Raw genomic sequence first — 21,863 nt, 5'->3', positions numbered from 1 at the left:
TCTTCATCCTCACTTCTCCACAGGACCGCTCAAGGTATTTACAGACAACACCACAGTGATGTGATATGTAAACAAACAGGAGGGAACAAGATCTTATTTTCTTTCCCTGTTGGCTCTCCTGGTGTGGGATCTTGCTGTCCAATATCAAGCGACTTTTCAGGCAGTATACATTCCCTTAAATCAAAACACTGCGGCAGACACACTGAGCAGGTCCTTAACTCAATCCCACAAATGGATGCTTCAAAGGGATATGTTTCTGGACATTGTCCACCAAGGGGGAGGGGGGGGAGGTACTCATCAAATACATTTGTTTGCCTCCCCTCTGAGCAGGCAGCTTCCTTTTTTTTGTGCCAGAGTCACAAGTCCTCTGGTTTGGATGGTTGATGCCCTACCTTTTTCTTGGAAGGGATATTTCTTTACACTTTCCCTCCCATTCCCCTCATTCCAGAAGTCATGTTCAAAATTCAATAGGATGCTTCCAAAATCTTGTTGGTGACTCCTTTTAGCCAAGACAGCATTAGTTCTGTCGTCTTCTGCATTTAGCCAAGGGCAGTCATCACACAAGTTAACCTCACAGAGTGGACCTACTCACACAAGACAAGGGATCTCTCATCCATCCCTACCTGTCCACTCTTCAACTGACACTGTGAGTGATAGGATTTTGATTCCACATAAACACCTCTCTTTCTGATGATGTGCTTAAGGTCCTGCAGGAGGCCAAGAAACCTAATACTAGTAAAATATCTAAATGGAAGAGGTTTTCTTTTCGGTGTCTCTTGTAAACTGGAGCCACTTCAGTGGATGTTTCTCTGGCTCTCACTTATCTGTGTGAAATGTTCACTGCTGGGTTGGCTTATTCTTCTGTCAAGGCCCACTTGCCAGCTATCTCTGCTTGTATGCCTTTATCTTCTCCTCTAGCTTCTGCATTTGAGGTTAAGCAATTCTTAAAAGGTGTTCTTCAAATTAGGCCTCCCAGGAAGCCTGTTCCTCCTTCTTGGGATCTTAATTTTGTTTTTGAAAAATTGGCTCAGGCTGCTTTTGAGCCTGCAACTTCTAATTCCTTGCAACATTGCTCTTGGAAGACTGTTCTTTTGTTAGCCGTTGCTTCCGCCAGATGGGTGTCTGAGCTTCCAATCCTTATGGCTTGTCCTCCTTTTTGGTGTTTCATAAGGACAGGGTGTTATTGCGTACTAATCCTTCTTTTATGCACAAGGTGGTGAATGAGTTGTCCTTTAGTCATGCTATTCATTTGTCCACTTTTTTTCTCTTCTCCGCATTGTGAGAAGGTGCTCCACATGTTGGAAGTGCGTAGACAACTCAGAGTTTATTTAATAAGAATAAGACTATTAAGAAATGTGATCAGTTTTGTTTTCTTTCATCCCAGGTCCTTGGGGTTAGCTGTATCCAAGCAAGCTGTTTCTTCATTCATGAGTGCATATACCCCCTCCCAATCTGTGTGTCTGTAGATAGTCTCCCTGAAGATATTTTTGTTGTCTGAAATTCAGAATACAGAATGTAGAGACTAAATGGCCCCTGTTAGTCTGGTATGTAATGTCACAGTATTCACTGGCCAGAGGCTCATGCATTCTCAGCTACAAAAACTTTAGAAAATTCTGGCTTTTGCTGAGTTGAAAGTATCAGAAGAAAAAATCCCAACAGTTACTCAAAAGTCCTCCATATACATCAGCTGTTAGAATGAGTATATGTTTCATAGAAAGGAATGTATTTTTATTAATCAATGTCTTAAGAGTCTTAAATACTGTATTTAATTTTTCCATTCTATTCCTGTTTAATATTGCAGAATGAATGTGTTTTTTCACCAATGCCACATAAGGCCTCATTTTTGCATTTAAAGAAGTGGAGAATAATTTGTTTCCTTGTCATCACCTTTGTACTGGATAAGGCCTATGAACTTTGCCTGGAGAGGCTAGTGTGGTGAAATTATTAGTAAGAACCTGTTGACTCAAGTGTTCTGAAGAGCCTTTATTGGCTTTTCATATCTGATATTACATGTTTAAGTTAAGCTTAAGTATTTTTCTCCAAAAGAAGCCTAGCTTATAATGACATTTTTTTTCACAGATATGGATAAAGAAGATGCACTTATTTGTTTTGAAGAACACATCAGAGCTTTGGAAAAAGAGGAGGAGGAGGAAAGACAAAAAACTTTGCTAAGGCAAAGACGTCAACAACGAAAAAACAGAGAAGCTTTTCAGGTTGGTACTGTACAGCTTGTATTAAATTATAAAAACAGTAAGTTCTCTTGTAAATAAGTTGATGCGTTGTTAAGACAACGCAGATAGATTTCCATATGTTTGTAAGTTCTTAGTTTGTTGTTTAACTGTTACAACAAAGATGTTCATCGTGTTTCACTGTTGTAGTCATTACACTTGGGTTATCCTGCTGGCAGGCTACCCGCAGTCGGCCTGAATTCCAAAGTCTAGGTCCGGTATCGGTTGCTGTCGCCTCTTCCCTGATGTCAGTGCACCAGGGGTATAAAAGATGCAGCCGATGCCATTTTCTTCAGTCTTTCTTGCTGCGCAGTGTCCGAAGCAAAAGAAGTTCGCAAGTGCCGATCGACTCCTGAGATTTTCGAATTTGATTTTCAGATCCGAAGTCTTCAATAAAGCTAAGTACCCCATTGGGGTAACTTTTTCTTGCTCCAGACCGATGTCAGTAAAAGTTAACAATTGTATTTCTTATGGGAAGCAAATACCTCATAAGGATTTTCATTCTTATTGTATTCCTTGCCTAGGCCCTGACCACGACGTTGCTAGTTGTCGGTTTTGTGTTAGATTCAACCAACGCACTATTAAGCGTCGGTTCGATTTTGCTTTACATTATTTTTGCCGAAGGTTTAACTATATAATGCCATTGGAACAACCGACAACCGGAGTTCATAAAAAGCGCAAAGAAAAGGACAGGCATCCGAGGTCCAAAACCGACGACATAGCCTCTTCTAGGCCAGTCGCCGGTTCTCAGTGAGGCGCTTTCGCAGTCCCTGACGCCCGCTACCTCAGAGCCACAGGCCACTGACGACTCCCACGTGGAGCCAGCTAGGCCTTTGGATACTCAAGGTATTGGACACTCGGAAACTATTCCCTCAGATGGGTCCGGAGCCGCTGAACAGGCATCGGCTTCTGAGGGTGTTTTCAGACCTACACAGTTATATGTAAAGCCTACTTCAGCTTCCAAAGCAAAGACTAAAGCAGTTCTAAAGACAAAGAAACAAGTACAGCATTCTCCTGGACAGACTTCCATGCCTAAAAAACAGATGCTCAAAATGGCCGAAGACCTAATTACCTTGATCAGGGGTTCCCATCCCCCTCCTGACAAGAGGCATAGGCAAGAGACAGAATATGAATCTTCAGATCAGGTTTGCATTTCCTCTTACTCCTCTTCTGATCAGGAATACTCTCTTCCTCCTTATGAGGATTCTGATGCTGAAGCATCTATCCCTTCAGCCTCTCCGCCTGAGGATTATTCTTTTGGGGAATCCCTGCATACCATGAGGGAGCACTTCCACTGGGAGACCCAAGACTACTCAGAATCTAAGAAAAGGCTTAGAGGTTTTCTTTTATTACCTCAACACAGGCCTCTGGCTATTCCTCCTGTGTTAGACATTGTAGATGATGTATTTTCAGAGTCCGGCCTTTCTCCTGACTCTTTACCCCCTGCCCATGTTAAGCCAGACAGATACTACAGGGTTCCAGATTCACATAAATTTCTTTATAAAAACCCTGCTGCTGACCCAGAAACTATTTCTCAGGGTCCCAAAGGGGTCAAGGCTTCTACTGCAAAAAACCCTATCCCCTCTGATAGGGATTCAAGGGCGCTAGACAGATGGGGAAAAAAAGGTTTACACTTCTGCTACTTTGGCTGTGAGGGCTTTAAATTGTCAATTTCATATGCTTAAATATCAGCAATACTTAATGTCACTGCTAAAACAGAAAATGATGTCAAATTCTGATTGTGCAGAAAATAAGGAAATGCAGGATTTATTGCATGCAACTGAACAAGTGGGAAAACATACATTGCAATGTGGTTTTGATTCTCTGGAGCCTCTTGCAGGGCTACAGTTACGGGTTCTGTCATTAGGAGGCATGCTTGGTTAAAGGAACAGAATCTGCCTGATCATGTTAAAGCAAAATTATTGGATGCTGCATTACAACATGATACTTTATTTGGTGTTAAAGCAGAGGAGGTGTTGAAGAAAATGGAGGACAAAGCGAAATCTATGCAAACAGTAAAGGATTTCTTACAGGTACAGCCACCCAGTTTAGCAGGAACTGGCCTACAAAGAATTGGTCCTTTCCAGTGTCAGACAGGCCACAAAGAGGCAGATAGACGCCCCAGAGGCAGATCTCAGTCCCAGGGCTCATACAGGTCTAAACAGTGGGACGCTTCTACCTCCAAAAGCGGACAAGACAAATCACAACCATACAGGAAACAGTCCCATTGACTTTCCTCTGCCAGCACCAAGCACTTATCTTTTGGCAGCCCCCTTGGGGGGGAAAACTAGCACTTTTTTCTCAGAATTGGCACATGATCACCCAGGACAAATGGGTCTTGAATATAGTGTCCCAGGGCTACATGTTCCACTTTCACACCCAGCCAAGGACAAGGGGTATGCCAGACCTGCCGCACAGTCAGTGGGCAAAGGCACAAAAACAAGTTTCATCCCTCATGGACATGAGGGCCATTCAGCAAGTACCACAGCAAGAGCAGGGACAAGGGTTTTACTCAAGACTTTTCTTGGTACCCAGAAAGGACAAAGCCTGGAGACCAATACTGGATCTGTCTATTCTAAATACATTTCTGGACGTCCCAAAATTCAGAATGTTGACTCTGCAGCAGCTTCTGCCCATGCTGGGCAAGAAGGTTTGGCTGATAACTTTGGACCTAAAAGAGGCATACTTGCATATCCCAATCAGACAATCTTGCAGAAGATACCTCAGATTCATAGCTGGCTCAATGCACTACCAATTCTCTGCACTGCCCTTTGGCTTATCTACTGCGCCCAGGGTCTTCACGAAATGCCTGGCACCAGTAATTGCATTTTGCAGACAGAGGAATTCAAATATATCCCTACTTGGACGACTGCCTTATTCAAGCAGAGACCATAGACATTCTACTAAAGCATCTGGCGTTTGTAAAAAGATTATTAATTTGCCTAGGGTACACAGTAAACGAAAATAAATCAAAACTAGTACCGTCTCAAGAGATAATATTCCTGGGTGCAAGTTTAAATACAACTGTCCAGATGGCTTAACTCACGCCAGACAAACAAAGGCAACTGACTTCTTACTTCCAAAGGTTGGCAGCAAAGACCCAGTTGTCTTCAAGAAAAATTCTGCAGGCTTTGGGCTTCATGGCATCCTGCATTCTGCTAATTCCATATGCCAGACTGCATATGAGGAAACTACAGTGGTATCTAAATAGTGTTTGGACTCAACATTGTTACAGTCTCGAAACATTAATAACCCTCATTCCTTGCCTGCAACAGGAGGTTCGATGGTGGGCACAGGCCTGTCACCACAACAAGGGACAGCCATTCACCCTACCCACAGCCAGGCAGTCAATAACAACAGATGCATCAGATTATGCCTGGGGGGCCCACATGGCAGGAAAATGTATTCAGGGCACCTGGCCCACAAGCCAAATGCATCTTCATATCAATCAAAAAGAGATGCTAGCTGTTCAAAATGCCCTGACAGCTTTCAAGGATCTACTTCATCCAGGACAATACTACAGTCATGTGGTACATAAACAAGCAGGGAGGCACACATTCCTACCCCCTCTGCAGACAAGCCATGATTTTGTGGGGCACAGCATTGACTTATCAAGTACACCTGCAAGCACAATTCCTGCCAGGAAAGAAAAATACTCTGGCAGACGAACTAAGCAGAAACCTCACGGATTCCCACGAGTGGAAACTGGATCCACAAGTCTTCAGCATAACAAAGAAATGGGGATACCCAGATATAGATCTATTTGCCTCCCCTCACAACTGCCAACTACAGAGATTCTGCACAAGGACTTATCACAAGCAAGCATGGAAGGTGGATGCTCTATCATTCAACTGGAAAACCCTAACAGTATATGCCTTTCCTCCTCAAGGTACTCCTAAAGGTCAGACAAGAGAAGCCAAAAATTATTCTGATTGCTCCAGACTGGCCCCGCCAGCACTGGTACCCAATCCTAAAGAGCTTGTCTCAAGGCCCAGCCTGGAAATTGCCTCTAATTCCTCACTTACTGACCCAACGAAACAATCAGATCCTGCACAGCCAACTCAGAACCCTAAATCTGGCAGCATGGCTGATAAATGTAGCCATTCAGAACACGCCTCTCTTTAAAGCAGTGATGGATTTTATTTTGGAGGCCAGGAGGCCCAGTACCAGAAAATCTTATGCAGAAAAATGGAAAATATTCTGTGCTTGGAACCAGGCACAAGGAATTGACACGTTTGTACCAAATATTCCTCAGATTTTACAATACCTAACTGAGGTGCTGGACAAAGGCCTATCCTTTTCATCAATTAAAATCCATGCCTCTGCCATTTCAGCTCATTACAATACAGAACCGTCTATTTTTTCACATCCGTTGCCAAGGCAGTACCTCAGAGGGGCCAAAAACATAAGACCCCCAAGGAGAGCACCAATACCTGCATGGGACCTCAATAATGTCTTGGAAAAACTCACACTGCCGCCTTTTGAGCCAGCCAATAGAGCTGAAATAAAGTTCTTATCTTGGAAAACAGCTCTGCTCCTAGCAATAACCTCTGCAAGATGAGTCTCAGAGTTACAGGCACTCATGGCTGTGGAACCTTTTATCATTTTCCATCCAGAACCCGACATTTATGCTTAAAGTAGTGTCCAGTGTGGCCTTTAACCAAACCATTCATTTGCCTACCTTTTATCTAAACCCACAGAATAAAGGTGAGAGACTCCTGCATTCTTTGGACATGCACAGATAGCTACGCTTCTACTTGGACAGAACTAAAGCTTTCAGAAAGACTGAGCAACTCTTAAGTGGCATATGCTGCAAGATCACAAGGAAAGGCTATCTCAAAGCAGACTATTTCAAAATGGATAGGCCACTGCATTTGTTTCTGCTATTCACAACATGGCAAATCAGTGCCTAAGGGCATTAGGCCACATTCAACCAGAGCAGCAGCCACTTCAGCAGCCTTCCTCAGAGGAGTACCAACCAAAGACATTTTAGAGGCTGCAACCTGGAGTTCAGTGCACACTTTTACCAAGCACTACCACTTACCTCTGTACTCTAAATCCAGAGCAGGCTTTGCCACTGCAGTTCTGCAGGGCCTTATAGCCTCTCCTAATCCTATTTAGACCCAGCCACCCAACCTCAGCTTTGGGATTCAACCCAAGTGTAATGACTGCAACAGTGAAACACGATGAACATAGTACAGTTGTGTACCTACCATAAATGTAGATGTTGAATGTATTCACTGTTGCAGTCCAGGTTACCCACCCACCATCCCCCTTTTCTTTGCTGGGACTTATCTGTACTTCTCTATCCTATACAACTTATGTGGTGTATTTGCTTGTAGATGAAGGAAATGTTTACTTTAATGCATGCATACTTATTGGCATAATATTTAGCCTACCTATTTGGGGGCACCTGACATCTGGGGCAAGAAAAACTGAAGAAAATGGCGTCGGCTGCATCTTTTATACCCCTGACGCACTGACGTCAGGGAAGAGGCGACCGCAACCAACGCCGGACCAAGACTTTGGAATTCAGGCCGACTGCAGGTAGCCTGCCAGCAGGATAACCCAAGTGTAATGACTGCAACAGTGAATACACTGGAACATCTACATTTATGGTAGGTACACAAGTGTACTTTTTATGTAGTAAACAAAACAAAATAAAATAGGGTGGAATGTTCTTCAGTGACTTGAAACTGTGTGCATTTGTGATGGTCTGCTCAGGAGTGATTTGAAATTCTGCTGTAATGTTTGGTTTTGAAAAAGGCATCATGTCATAAAGTTGAATTATTTTCTGTTTGCTAGAAGCATTCCCAACCATGGTGCGCCTTGTTTCTAGGTCTTATGCTGGTAAATCTTTTTTTTTTTTTTTTTTACCTGTAGTTATTCAGTATGCTTTTTAAGTGAAATGGAAGAAACACAAAGATAAGAGTCCTCAAGTTGAATTATGTTTTTCTTTGGTTTGTAAAAAAAGATGCCATAATAATTATGACTAATTGTGTAATTCTTGTATAGCTGTTGTCATCTTTGACCTGCTGTAGAGTCTTCACTTGGGTCTTCTCTCCTTCAGCCGAAAATTGGATACTTTATTTTTAGTTGCCATGCTCAGTGGCCTGTGCGCCTGCTTATAACACAGTTGGTGTTATGCACCAGGATAGAATGGAGTGTCTAGTCCCTTCATCCACAATTCTTTTCTGCTTTTCACACAGTTTGGGTCTTTTTCTCAATATTCACATTGGAAAAGTTTTCATATTTGGAGAATGGGTACTTGATTTCTGAGGATATGTGGTGGCAGCAAATATCCGAAAGCTTGTGGGCTGGAAGGAGAGGCTTAAAAAGTTTTAATTTGGTGGGTGTCCTGACATAGCGAGTTACTTGTGAGCTTGGGTACATTTAGTAGGGGGGACAGACCTTGTAACTTTGTTTTTGGAGGAAGAGCTGAAGAGGAGTTCAGTATTAGATGAAGGGAGAGTGTGACAAGGGAAAGGGATGTGAAAGCACAGGACTGCACATAGTGGGAAGAAGATTTATATATATAAAATGTAGGAAGAGGTACATGAGGAGTTTAAACTCTGTAGGGGTGCATAGTTATGGTATCTAAGGGTACAGTGGGTAGATTTTCTTTGTATGAATTACTGTTGCAGTAGTGTTCTTATTATGTTTGTACTAGCTGTTGGCATTCCATCTAAATGGCCAGATTACCTAGTTGGTGTGCATGGCATGTCTAGGCCTTTCCTACATCCAGGATATAAGGCTTTCCTAATAAAAAGTGGAGTCAGTCCACACCACCTTCATTTCTTTTTATGACATGGTCATAAGCTGTTTTGATGAGAAAATATGTGGTCACTTGGTCTGTTTTTCAGCCTCGGAGCTTTTTTTTTTACAGATATGCTTTTGCTGTTTTCTCTGCTAATGAATAATTTCTATGTAAACATTTTTTCTGTCTCCCAGTGCATGCTTCAGGCATGTCTGAAAGGTTTTTGTGATTGCAAGTGTGTGAACCATTGCAAAGATTTACATTCTGAGTCTGTTTTGTTGAGAAGAGTTCCATCTTGATGAAAGCTATTAATAGTGGAGATGTCTCCTTATGTTTCTAGTTGGTGCAGGAAAAGTTGGATGTTATGCAAGCTGCAAAGCTAGAGCAGCAATCTGTTGTTGTTGTGCAAGAGTTCTTTCTAAGAAAAAGCCATAAAACAACGTAGGACATAAAGAATTGTTTTGAGAGGAAGAGAATGGAAGACAATTCCTCCTCTGCCTGAAGATGCTAAATCCAGTGAGATGATTTTTCATCCCTTGATCTCACTTGTTTTAGCTACCGTTTTTCCTGTTTTAAAGTATGTGAATTTTCTTCCCCCAAATAATCATATTCTTCATCCATAGGTATGAAAGATTAACTGAATATTTCCCAGGTGGTCATCCTCCTAGGATGGCATTCTGGTGATGAGATTTCATTAGGCTCACTGTCAGATGACATCGTCTATGAGGAGACTGTCCGCTTCCCAAGGGAACATTTTAAGTAGGAGTTCTATGAAGTGTCAAAGGTAAGAAAAAAAGTCTGAATGTGTTTGGCACAGACAAGTGCAAACACTCCACTTTGCCTTCAGTATTTGAGGCTTTTGCAGATGCCTTCATAGCTTTTTTGCTGGACCCTGACACGCAACCCCCAACTTCGACGCACAGTAGTTTTTACTTCAGAGTAGTTTGTCAGGAAATCTGGTAGTAGTCTCACTTGTTTTCCCCTGGATATATGGCCAGAGTGTCCAGAGTAGTTTCAGGCCCAGTTCCTTTCTAGATGAATAGATTAGGGCATTAGATTAGTTTGGGATAGGACGTGTACATATCTGTCACCTTCATTTTCAAGATTATTGATTGTCAAGCTTGCATGGCAAAGCTTTAGGCAAAGATCCTGAAACATATTGAAGGAAGTGGCCTATAGAGCAAGGACAGAACACTAATAATTCAGTGTTTTAATGACAAAATGATGGGAATTGCCAGAAATAATTTGCTTGCTTCCATGGACAGTCATCAGCTGGCAGAGTTGCAAACAAGCTTAACATGCAGAAAGACAAGGGTGGACTAGATCCCATGAATAATCCTTATTCTCTGTTTATCTTCTACTGCCAAGAGTTCTACAGAGGGTGAGGCTCCATTTTGATTGAAACAGAAACTGATGTTTGTCGTACAGATGTCCTTCCATTTTACTGTGGCAGTATTAATAACCTTCGGGATCCCCTGCCAAGGACGGCCCAACGTCTGGGCAATATATCCAAGCCTTTAGGTTGCTTTAAGGTATGCTGTATGTCACACACGTGCTCCTTGTGTAGCATATGGCATAAAGGTGATGCCCAGATGTACCATCCTCAGAACTTCTTTGCCAACAGTCTGAATGCCCATTCCGTTGCTAGTTCACCAAGCTGTTGCAGATAAGTACCCCGTTGGGATACTTTTTTACTTGCCCTTTTTATTGCTGCTTGTGGGGTTTCATGTCATCCAAGAAGGGTAAACGCCAGTGTGGAAGCTAGATTCCTCCTAACGACTGCCATGACCAGTGTCTTTTTTTTGTCTAAGCACCTCTCATGACCATATGTCCTGTTCTATCTGTTAGCCCTTTGTAACTAAAACCCTTCATATAAGACTATGTTGCTCTATCTTGAAAATCAGCATCTTAAGCTTCTTGCGAAAGACACAGTGGAGGGTACTTCCTGCTGTCAATGAAGAAAGGCAACAAGCCTCAGCTGGAATCTTCTGCTGTTTAGTGTCTGCCAGATGTCTCTCCCAAGATGATTGAATACCCAGAGGTTCTCTTGGGTTTATCGTTGAATTCCTCTGCCACAACCAGGTTGGAGGCCAACAGGCATTCAACTTTAAGCCCATCTGAGGAGTCATTGCAGATGTCCTTTTCAGATGTTCAAGGGCAGCCATGGCTGATGATCTGAGGGGCCTAGGGGTGTTCCTCAAATATTAGTCAGAGAAGTTGTCCATACTACCATCACTGAATGCCATCCTGCGTCAGAGCCTTCCACATTTTAGAAGGTGAACGTCCCATTGAAGAAAAAGCAAAAGACTAAACATATCACTCTTGCTGCTAAGAATCTGCAGAGTGGGACTTCCAAGATGGCTGCACATTGAATAACAGCTTATTTCTTGCTCTCCCAGTGTGAGAACAGAAACTCAGCAGAGAATGCCAGTAGATTTGTATTTGAGTAAATTTCAGTAACTGGCTAGAAAGTGCACCGCCTGGATGCCAGGAATAAAGAAATACAGAAGACCTGGAAAAATCAGCTACAAAAACTGAAGAAGAAATGCTGACTGGGGAAAGTTCTGGAAGAAGCTTTAAACAGATTTTCAGATGAGATGATAAAGCTGCAAAAATCAGATGTTGCAATAAAGAAAAGGCTGGCTGAATATGAGACTGCTCAGGAAGATATTTTTCAAAAAGTAATATAATTAAAAGGCTAGAGCCACATAGGAAAAACCTGAGGTTTTCAGTTATACCAGAGAAGCTGGAAGGAACAGACTGCATTTATTTTATGAAAGCAGAACTAAGCAACTGGACTTGTATTCCACAGCAGGAGTTGTTAGTTGAAAGGGCACATTGTTTGTATGCTCCAAACTTGGCTATAAGAAAGCAACCTAGACCTTCAATGGTAAAGATGCAATCCTACCAGCAGCAGGAGTTGATTCTGACAAAACTGTTAGAGCTAAGTTGGCCTAGTGGTGTAATGCACTGAACTGTAATTCTGAGGGTCTTGGGTTCAGTTCTTCGCAGGTGTGTATTGTGGATGGTGCAGCAGTAGTGTTGTTGCCTCACAGCAAGAGGTTCTCTGGTTTGATTCTTGGCTGGGGTGCCTCCTGTGTGGAGGCTGTATGTCCTCCCTGTGTTTGTGTGCGTTACCTCTGGGTGCTCAGGTTTCCCCACACATTACAAAGACTTGTTTGGAGCATTTCTTCCCGAGCCTCCGCTGAAAATTGGCTTTGTTCCAAGTTGGACTTTCCCGATTAACACATATTAAATAAATAATAAAACTGTGGCAGAAGGACAAAGTACTAAAAGTGAGCGACAGCAGTGTGTTTGTGGAGAATGATTATATTCGTACCAGTATGTCACCAGACAGAAGAGCAAATTTGTTCCACTATTCAGGGAGTGTTGAGAAGCAGGTGTGAGATTCAAACTGCTGTACCCAGCTGTCTTCAAGGTATTCTTCCCTGGAGAGACAAAATCATTATTGATGAAGTACATGCTAAGGAAGAAATACAAATGTTTGTCCAACAAAACGTAAGCTGTGAAACAGGAGGAGATTCGGCTTCTTGTTCTGTTAATAAAGACCACAGAGGGGACTATACCTGTGAAACCTTTTCAAAACTTTAAATTAAAAATGTTGGAGAGAAGGAAGGGAGGACGAGAATTGGCTAGAAGAATCGAGAGTAGGAAGGGAGGACGAGAATTGGCTAGAAGAATCGCGAGTACGTTGGAAATGAAGCAGAGACAGGATTTTGAAGATGAGCAATAATAAAACCAGTAATTTAATACGGGATTACAGTACATTAGTCATATTTGTGAAATATGATGGAACAAGAAGATCTGGAAATATGGGACTTTTCAGAATTTGTTGGACATGTGGGGGACTCTAAAGCATATGCCCTACTTCATGTCATTAATGTTTGTAAAAGTGTTTTGGGGAGGAAAAGAGGAGGGGGAAAGTTAACTGGAAGTGAAGATTTTTTTTCTTAAATACCAATTTTGTGGCATCTGGTAATCTTTATATGCTATAAAGTAATTTTTTTCAGTTATTTTTAAGTGTACTGGGAATTGTAAGCAGTTGCTGCTGTTTTTTATTTCTTTTTCTCGCTCTCCTTGTTCAGTTTTAAGAAATGTAGGTACTCCAGTGTATTAAAAAAAGCTTGGTTTAAACAAAAAATGAATGTGCTTTTTTCTCATTCTTGCATGGGGACATGACTGGATTAAAGACCTTAGATTGATTTAGTAACAAGTTTTAAGAGGGAGCAAGTAAATTAAAAAGAACATTGAATATTATAAGGTTCTTTTCTAGCAAATGCATGTATGCTCAGTAACAGTTCTGCAGCTTGTCTTCATGTTTCCATAGAAACATTCTGATAAAGGAAAACTGGCTACCTAGTTCTCGTGTCTCTATGGAGACAATCTTATAAAGGGAAACTGGCTACAGCCTGGTGGTAAGTGATTGGCTGAAGGAAAAGGAAAAATTGGCTAGGAGATAATGTTCTCTGAAAACATTTAGGGTTTTTCCCAAAGTAGATAATGTTCTCTGAAAGCTTTCAGGGGTTTTTCCAGCTGGGAGAGCTGTAAAGATAAGACAAAACCAATCGGCACTTAGTAGAAGCACAGGGTGCACCATATGTTTTAGCATGGATGATTTTTCTTTTAGGTTAACTCAAGTTTGTGAGTGTGGCTGTCAGTTTAGGACTTTTGTTCCTGTTAGGAGGGTAAAACGTCAATGTTTGAAGGTGTACATAGTTTTGTGCATTAGTATTAAGTTAATAGGTATTGGGGGTGTGCATGTTTTTGTTTGAGGACTTTCAGTAAAACAAAAAGTATTGTAAGACGTGACATAGGCTCAAATGTATACGATAAGAAGCAACCGTATGAAGTTCAACCTGCCAGACTGTGTATGCATGTAACAAAAGCTGGAACTAGACATTTAATAAAAAAGATGATTATATGCAAAAGGTGGAAATAATAAGATGTCCTTCTGTTCTCATGTTGCAGTATTATAAACAAGAGGGATCCTCCTTCTGAAGTGACAAAACCTTAACCTGGCTGCTGTATGGTGCGTGAGATGTCACGTGTAGGTACCATAAACCGTGGGCCATAAATGTAATGTCTGCACGCACAGACCTCAGAACTTCTCTGCTGCCAGTCAAACATCAGCTCGCTCATTCTGCTCTGCACCAGTGTCTTCAAAAAGCCAAGTACCCCACCGGGGAACATTTTCTATTCTGGTTGCTATTTTTCTTCATTTAGCTGGTTCCGTCCATGTCATCTAGGAAGGAGAAAATGTAAGTGCGGACATCAAATTCTGCACAAAGATAGTCACAACCTCTGCCTCTTTTATTTAGGGCCTGTCCACGAGTGTTCCATTTGGCAGATGTTCTTCCCTAAAACTCTGTGCAGCCATCTCTCAGCCTTTAACTTATTCTTGGAAAACCAACATCTTAAGCATCTTCCTTTGTGTATGGAAGCAGCACCTGCTATTTCGGCTGAACCACCAAGAAAGAAGGCCAAAGTAGCTAGGCTGGAAAAACCGCCTGTGACTCTGGGTTTGGACTTCACCAGCCACTGATCTAGGGGCTGAGCTACGTCTAATGGCTTTGGTGACTTTGGGAAGTACTGTGTCAGATGCCACCCTAGTTTCTCCACCCTGCACATCCATAAAGGTACAAGCGATGTCTGCTCCCGATGTCAGGGGGGAACCTGGTTTGCCATAATGGCTTAGGATAGCTTCCATGTGTGAGAAAAGCTCCTCTAATTATCTGGTGTCCTCAGATCCTAGGCCTGCACCTACTCAGCCTAGACCGAAGACCCCCTTCTCTTAAAAAAAAAAAAAAAAAAGGCAGCAGCAGTCTAAGCATTTGTCTACTCCTTCAGAAAGTATTCCTGATTGGAAGTCATTTTCTCAGTCTAATTTCTAGGCCTACTTCCTCACAGACCTCTTCTGATTTTCCAGCTTTGAGTCGATTTTCCAGCTTTGAGTCCCAGGCCTGCTTCTTTCGGCCCATTGCACCGTGCACAGACACCTGAAGAAGACTCTTCATCTTCCTCTTCAGATGAGTCCCTTTCATATTTCTCACAACTGGATTCTCTCTTAGGATATTCCTGAAGCGGATTCTCTAGAAGGTGATTTCCCAGCTGAAGACATCACCTTTGGGGAAACGGTTTCTAAAATGAGGGAGTATGGAGCGAATCATTATGGAACTCATAAATGGAGAGATTGGGAACCTCCAGTCACTGGACCCCACACAGTTCGGCTTCGTCAAGGGCAGATCATGCCTCCTGAACCTGGTGGATTTCTTTGAGACAGTTACTCAGGCTATAGATAAGGGAAAGGAGGTACACACGGCTTACCTTGACCTTGCTAAAGCATTTGACACCATTCCCCATTCAGGTATTATTGATAAGCTCACCAGCTTGGGCATAAACCCTTATGTCACAAGATGGATCGCAAACTGGCTCTCAGACAGATCCCATAAAGTAAGAGTAGTGGGATCTATGTCTGAATCCAGACCAGTAAGAGTGGTGTGCCTCAGGGCTCTGTCCTGGGGCCCCTCCTGTTTGGCATATACTTCTCAGAAGTACAGGCAAGCACAGAAGGGCAGTGACTGACTAAGTTTGTGGACGACTGCAAACTGGGTGCTATAATAGAGTCTCCGGCCGACATGGAGATCCTCCAAAAGGACCTAAGTGAGACTGATGCATGGTGTTAAAGCCATGGTCTCAAGCTAAATGCAAAAAAATGCGTAATAATCCCCTTTGGAAAAAACAGAGTACCCGCAAACTACAACATAGGAGGTAATCCCCTGAAATCTGAAGAAGAAATAAGGGATCTAGGGACCCAAGTAAATAGTCAGCTTTCCTTTGATAACCATGTTGCCAAAGTGGTTAGAAAATCCTTCTATGTGACCCATCTGATCACGAAAGGGTTCGCATCAAGATCTAAGAATGTAATGGTGCCCCTCTACTCTTCCCTCATCAGACCCATTATTGAGTACAATGCACCAATTGGAATGTACCTGGCTAGACATCTCCAGCAGCTGGAGAGACCACAAAGGTACCTAACCAAGAGGATTACTGGCCTCAAACAGTTGCCCTATGCAGCACGATTGAAAAGCTAAGACTGTTCTCTGTTGCATACCACTTTCTCAGAGGCGATCTCTGTCTAACGTACAGAGCCATGTCCAACCCAGAGTTGTTGAACATGCTCCATCTTAGCAAAACCAAATCTACTCGAGCTACATGCTCTAGGGATATAAACCTCAACACAACAATGAATAGAACATGCTGGAGGGATAGATTCCCTTCAGAGACTTCCTTACTATGGAACAGGGTCCCGATCTACATAAGACAGAGCCCCTCACTATCACTCTTCAAGAGGAACCTTGATGAGTGGATGGGTAACAGAAAGTTCACACCGGGGATCACACCAACAGCACTACTAGATAGGGGCCAAGGGTACTAGCTGCTAGTACAAGGGTCTAGGGAACTACTAAAGGGGTGGTGAATACCGCACAACGTGGCTGGGCTAATATATGCCTTCGGGCAGATAGCCCAGTACCAACCTATGAGTATTTCAAATGGGATTCCACACAAATAACAGAAGTCCAAACGAGATATTATGAGCTTCTTCAGATGGAATCCCCCTCTCCTTCAACCATTTCTCCAGTAATCCCATCCTACTTGGACGCCTTTGTGTTGGCTTCCAAGGCCCCAGATTGTCATCCGCCAGCCCCAAAAAGACCAGACAGGTTCTATAAAGTTGATGAAAACCACTTGTACCAGTATAACTAAAGGAACCCAATGTAAAGATACTGGCTCAACGAAATGAAGCTGCAAAAGCAGAAAAAAAAACTTCATATTGAGCTTGCAACCTTTTTCCTGCGTTTTATATTTGAATGACTACTAGACCTTTCCAGGAAAGAATTAGAGAACATCAGTATGCTATCAAAAATGTGATGATAATAGTAATGCTTTGTATAAGCATTCTGTAGAATGTGTCAGCTACAAAAGAGTTCCTTTTTTCTGTTATAGAACAAGTTAATTTAGATTTAAGAGGTGGAAATCACAAAAATTATATAGAACAGAGAGAGACCTTTTGGCAAATAGAACTGAAGACTGACAGAAAGCCAGGTTTAAATGAAAGTATCAACATAGTGTTTTTTAAAAGATAGAAGGTTGCATTTAAACAGCATGTGAAATGTCCTCTTATTCCATGTAAATTGGTTGATTAATGTGTTGATTTTATAGCGAAGTTTGTAAAAAAAATGGGAGTGTGTTTACCATTGATTATTCATTTGTTCTGAAGAAGTCCTAGAGACTAAAGCATTTAAATAAAAGGTTGTACACTCTATTTGAAGTTTTTATTCTGCTTTTGCTGCTTCATTTTATTGGGCCAGTATTTTTACATTAGGTTCTATAAAGTTCCTGATTACTTCAAATTTCTTATCAAGTCTCCTATGACAGACCCTACTGTTGTTGCAGTCTCTCTGGATAAACAATGCAGACAGATTTCCTCCTCTTCCTTGCTCCCATCGGGTAAAGACAGTAAGATGATGGATAGTTTACGGAAGAAAATTTACACATCTTCCACACTGGCCTTTAGAGCCATCAACTACCAAACGCATATGGCCAGATATGCCTTGGGACCTGGTCTCACAAGCCATGGATCAAATGAATTGTATAACAGTCTCTCCCAGCAAGGCACAGGTGACTTCCACCCTTTCATTAGCTGCACAGGTCACCAGACACTCTATAAAATGCAGCTGTGACACTGCAGAACCATCAGCCAGGTCAGCTAACTCAGCCTCAGTCCTCCATAGGTACTCCTGGCTCAGGCTGCAACCATTACCTGATGATTTTAAAAGCAAAATTACGGACCCACTGCTGGACAGTAACATTCTGTTTGGAAAGTAGTCAGCAGGACAATTTAAAAACCTGCAAGAAAAAAAGCAAATAGCTGCAGGACCTCAAACACCTTTTTGTCTCACCAGTGCCGAAGTTTCATAGAACCTACCCTGCTAAACCCAGATTTGTCAGGAAGGCTTCCACTCCATCTTCCACCAAACCCAGAAAAGATGCCAGAAAGCCTTCCTCATCCAGGCCTATCGCCTCTCAAACTACTCTGAGAAAGCCCTGTCATGACAGGCCAAATAATGCGTGGTTGTCAGACCCTAACACTCCATCTTCCCCTTTCTGCCCTCCTCTCTCACTGTTTTCCCTTGACAGCAGATCACCTCAGACAACTGTGTTTTGTCAATAGTGGAAAAAGGATATTTTGTGCAGGAGAGAAAAGCCTCTCCCAGAAGGTATCCCACACCCCCAAAGAACCAAATTCATCTCATCCCAGAAGTCATTCAAGATCTTGTCAGACAAGGTACTATTCAAAGAATCCCTCCAGGACAGGAAGGCCTAGGTTTTTTTTTCATACTCTTCCTAGTCCCAAAAAAGGATGGCCCATGGAGACCTATCTCTTCTAAATCCTTTCCTCCATGTGCCCACCTTCCGCATGCTCTCTCCAAACATTTCTTCCACTCTTGATCCCCAGCTCTTATCTGGCCACTTTAGAGCTGAAGGATGCACATCTTCACATCCCTGTCCACCCATCTTATCGGCAATTCCTGCATTTTACTGTGGAATCCTTGCATTTTCAGTTTACTGCCTTGCCATTTGGTTTGTCCACTATACCAAAGGTATTCACAAAATGTCTAGCTCCTGTGGTGGCCTTTTGCAGAACGAAAGGCGTTCATATCTTCCCATACTTAATGATCTTTTTGTCCAGGCAGATTGTCCAAATACTCTACTAAAGCAATTAACCATTTCCCTCCTCGAAGGCCTAGGTTTCAGTCAGCCATCTTAAATCCTCACTTACTCTCTCCCAGAACCAGGTGTTCCTGGTTTGCAGAATAACAACAGATTTGAAGGCCTTTCTTCCACCAGAAAAGGCCACATGATTGACCACTTGCTTCCAGGACATACTCCCAGCCAGTTGCATTTTGGCCATGGAGTTCCTGCACCTCCTGGGGTTGATAGCAGCCACGCTTCCCATGTTATCCCTAGCCAGGTTACACATGGGGAAATTTCAGTTGTACCTGAAGAATGTATGGTCCCAAGACAACCACCCACTAGAGTTTGATATCATTCCTTCCATGTCTCAAGAAAGAGATCTTGTGGTGGATCAGGCAAATTCACCTGAACCCAGGAGTACCATTACAGTCACTCCCTGCAGTACAACAGATGTACACAGATGCTTCACATCTGGGTGGGGAGCAACTTTGAATGGACTGAAGGTTCAGGGCCAATGGGACTCCTGTTTTCGGAAAAAACATAACATCAGGGAAAAGATTGCGCTCATCCTAGCCCTAAAAGCATTCCTCCCTCATACACCCAGGACCTCTAAGAATCTTCACAGACAACACCACAGTCCTGTGGTATATCAACAAACAAGGGGGGACAAAATCATAATTACTGTGCAGGCTGGACATCCAAGCTTGGGAAATGGCTACCCTCTCCAAGGTGAGGCTGCAGGCAGTTTACATCCCATCTCAAAACAATGTTCAGGCAGATGCTTTCAGGAGGTCATTATCACAGAGTCACGAATGGATGTTGCACAGGGATGCCTTTCTGGATATAGTGCACCGGTGAGGTACACTACAAATAGATATGTTTGCCTCCCCTCAGAACAGACAACTGAGACTATTCTGCACAATAACCCCATCCCCCCAAGCCTGGAGGGTGGACACCTTCTTAATCTCCTGGAAGGGGATATTTCTTTATGCATTCCCCCTTCTCTCTCATACAGAAAGTCCTGCGGAAAGTTCAACAGGACAAACCCAAAATCTTGTTGATGACTCTCTTTTGGCCAAGGCAGCACTGGTTCCCCCTACTTTTTTTCTCTAGCCTAGGGAAATCACCACAAGTTACCCTAGAAGGTGGACCTCGTCACTCAGCAGAAGGGATCACTTATCCATCCACACCTCCAAACCCTCAGACTTAACCCTGTGGTTGATGAACATTTGATCCCCTTTAGACACCTTTATTCAGAGGACATGCTTTCTGTCCTGCAGGAGGCCAAGAAATCTGCTACCAGGAGATTCTACCTATCCAAGTGGTAAAGATTCTCCAGTTGGTGTCTTCACAGACGGCTAGATCCCTTTCAGGCAGATGTACCTCTAGTTTTCTTATTTGTGTGAAATCCTTAAGTCAGAACTTTCATATTCATCAGTGAAAGTCCATTTATCGACTATCTCTGCTTGCTTACCTCTCAATCCACCTTTGTTATCCAGATTAGAGGTAAAACTTTTCCTTAAGGGGGTACTTCATATCGGCCTCCAAGAAGACCTATCCCTTTTCCTTGGGACCTGAACTTCATTCTAGAAAAACTCACCACTGTCCCCTTCGAGCCAGTAGTCACAGCCACCTTGAAGTTGTGCACTTGGAAAGCATTGCCTTTTTGGAGTTTTTCCGTGGTGGTTCAGTCGGAATGGCCAATTTGGTATCCATCCTAAGCGCAAGCTTTTTGAGACGATGGTTCTCTAAATATGTTTAGGGTAGCCAAACGGCTACGAAGGGACAAAAGATTGGCAAATGGAACAAGCAGTATGATCGTATTCCTTTCCTAGACAAAAGACGCAACGGTCCTGCATATTTTTATGCGGTATCTGACACCGGCAATGGTATTTGCCCTTCTTAGCTGACATCAGCTAACCAAGCTCAAGCAAAAGAAACGGAAATATTCCCCAACTGTGTACTTAGCTTTTTAGAAGTCTTCGAGTTTAGGAGCAAAGCAATCAATGTGACGTCGTCTGCAGCTGAAACATTCTGATATATGTGCTTGCAGATGTCACATTTAAGGTCCCTGGTTTATGGCCCTATGTATAACATCCCACACACCTACCACAACCAGGCTTAATCTTTTGTATAGGAGCCGACGTTCGGGTCACCTGAGGCGGGAAATCCCACACTAAGAGTACTGCAACACAGAAGAGAAGGACTTCTATGGTTATGGTAAGATTTCTTTACACAACTATTCTTTCTTGTAGCTCTAACTTTGACTAGACAGGTCTCAGAGCTACAAAGACTCATGGATAACCCACCATAACTGATATTTCATAAGGATAGGGTCTCCCTCCGTACAAACCCATTCATGCCTAAAGTGATCAGTGAACTTTTGCTTAATCAGTCCATCCACTTACCCACATTCTTTCCTTCCCCACATATTGACAGTGACAGAGTGCTCCATTCCCTTGATGTTCACAGACAACTTAGATGTTACCTAGATAAGACTAAGAACATCAGAAAGTCTAATCAGTTGTATGTATTCTTTCACCCCAGGGCTCTGGGGAAAAGCTGTATCCAAGCAAACAATATCTTCTTGGATTTCAAACGCTGTTTTCTTTTGCTATTCCTTTCATGGAAAACACCTTCCTTCCACTGTGAGGACTCACTCCACCAGGGCTGTGGCCTCCTCATGACCCTTTTTCAAATGATTAGATGTAGCCACTATTCTGGAGGCAGCCACATGGTCTTCAGTCCACACATTCACTGAACTTTACAAGCTGGACAATATCTCAAGGGCTAGGGTGGGCTTTGCTAAAACCATCCTGCATGGATTCAGAGAGTTCCTTTTCTTCCACCTCCCATAACACATGCTGAGCTTTGGTACTCTCCCTCATTTTTAGAATACTGTAACATGAGACTAGAAGGACATAGAATAGTTGTTTAAAATCTTACCATAACCATAGATGTCCTTCTGTTCCATGTTGCTGTATTCCTATCCCTCCCTCCTAACCCATTTTGGACCTCTGCCTCTTCTTTTTATTCCTGTTCCTCATTTTCCCTCTGGTGGTATCCTGTTCAGCTACCCTTAGACTGTTGTCCAATTGGGG

The 21,863-nt window shown here is 42.7% G+C and overlaps 1 protein-coding gene across 3 annotated transcripts in view; it reads left to right on the top strand.

Moving 5' to 3' along the window:
• PRPF40A (pre-mRNA processing factor 40 homolog A) overlaps positions 1-21,863 on the top strand; it is a 3,102,395-nt gene that overhangs the window by 1,389,657 nt on the left and 1,690,875 nt on the right. For all 3 annotated transcript variants that reach the window (XM_044074905.1, XM_044074903.1, XM_044074904.1), the window contains exon 16: positions 2,080-2,213. In XM_044074905.1, coding sequence (XP_043930840.1) covers positions 2,080-2,213 — 134 coding nt within the window. The remainder of the gene's footprint in view (positions 1-2,079; positions 2,214-21,863) is intronic.

This window comes from Protopterus annectens, chromosome 6.part0 (assembly GCF_019279795.1).
Source record: "Protopterus annectens isolate FY-2018-M chromosome 6.part0, PAN1.0, whole genome shotgun sequence".
Lineage (NCBI taxonomy): Eukaryota > Metazoa > Chordata > Ceratodontiformes > Protopteridae > Protopterus > Protopterus annectens.
This window is presented reverse-complemented; position numbering and strand designations above follow the sequence as displayed.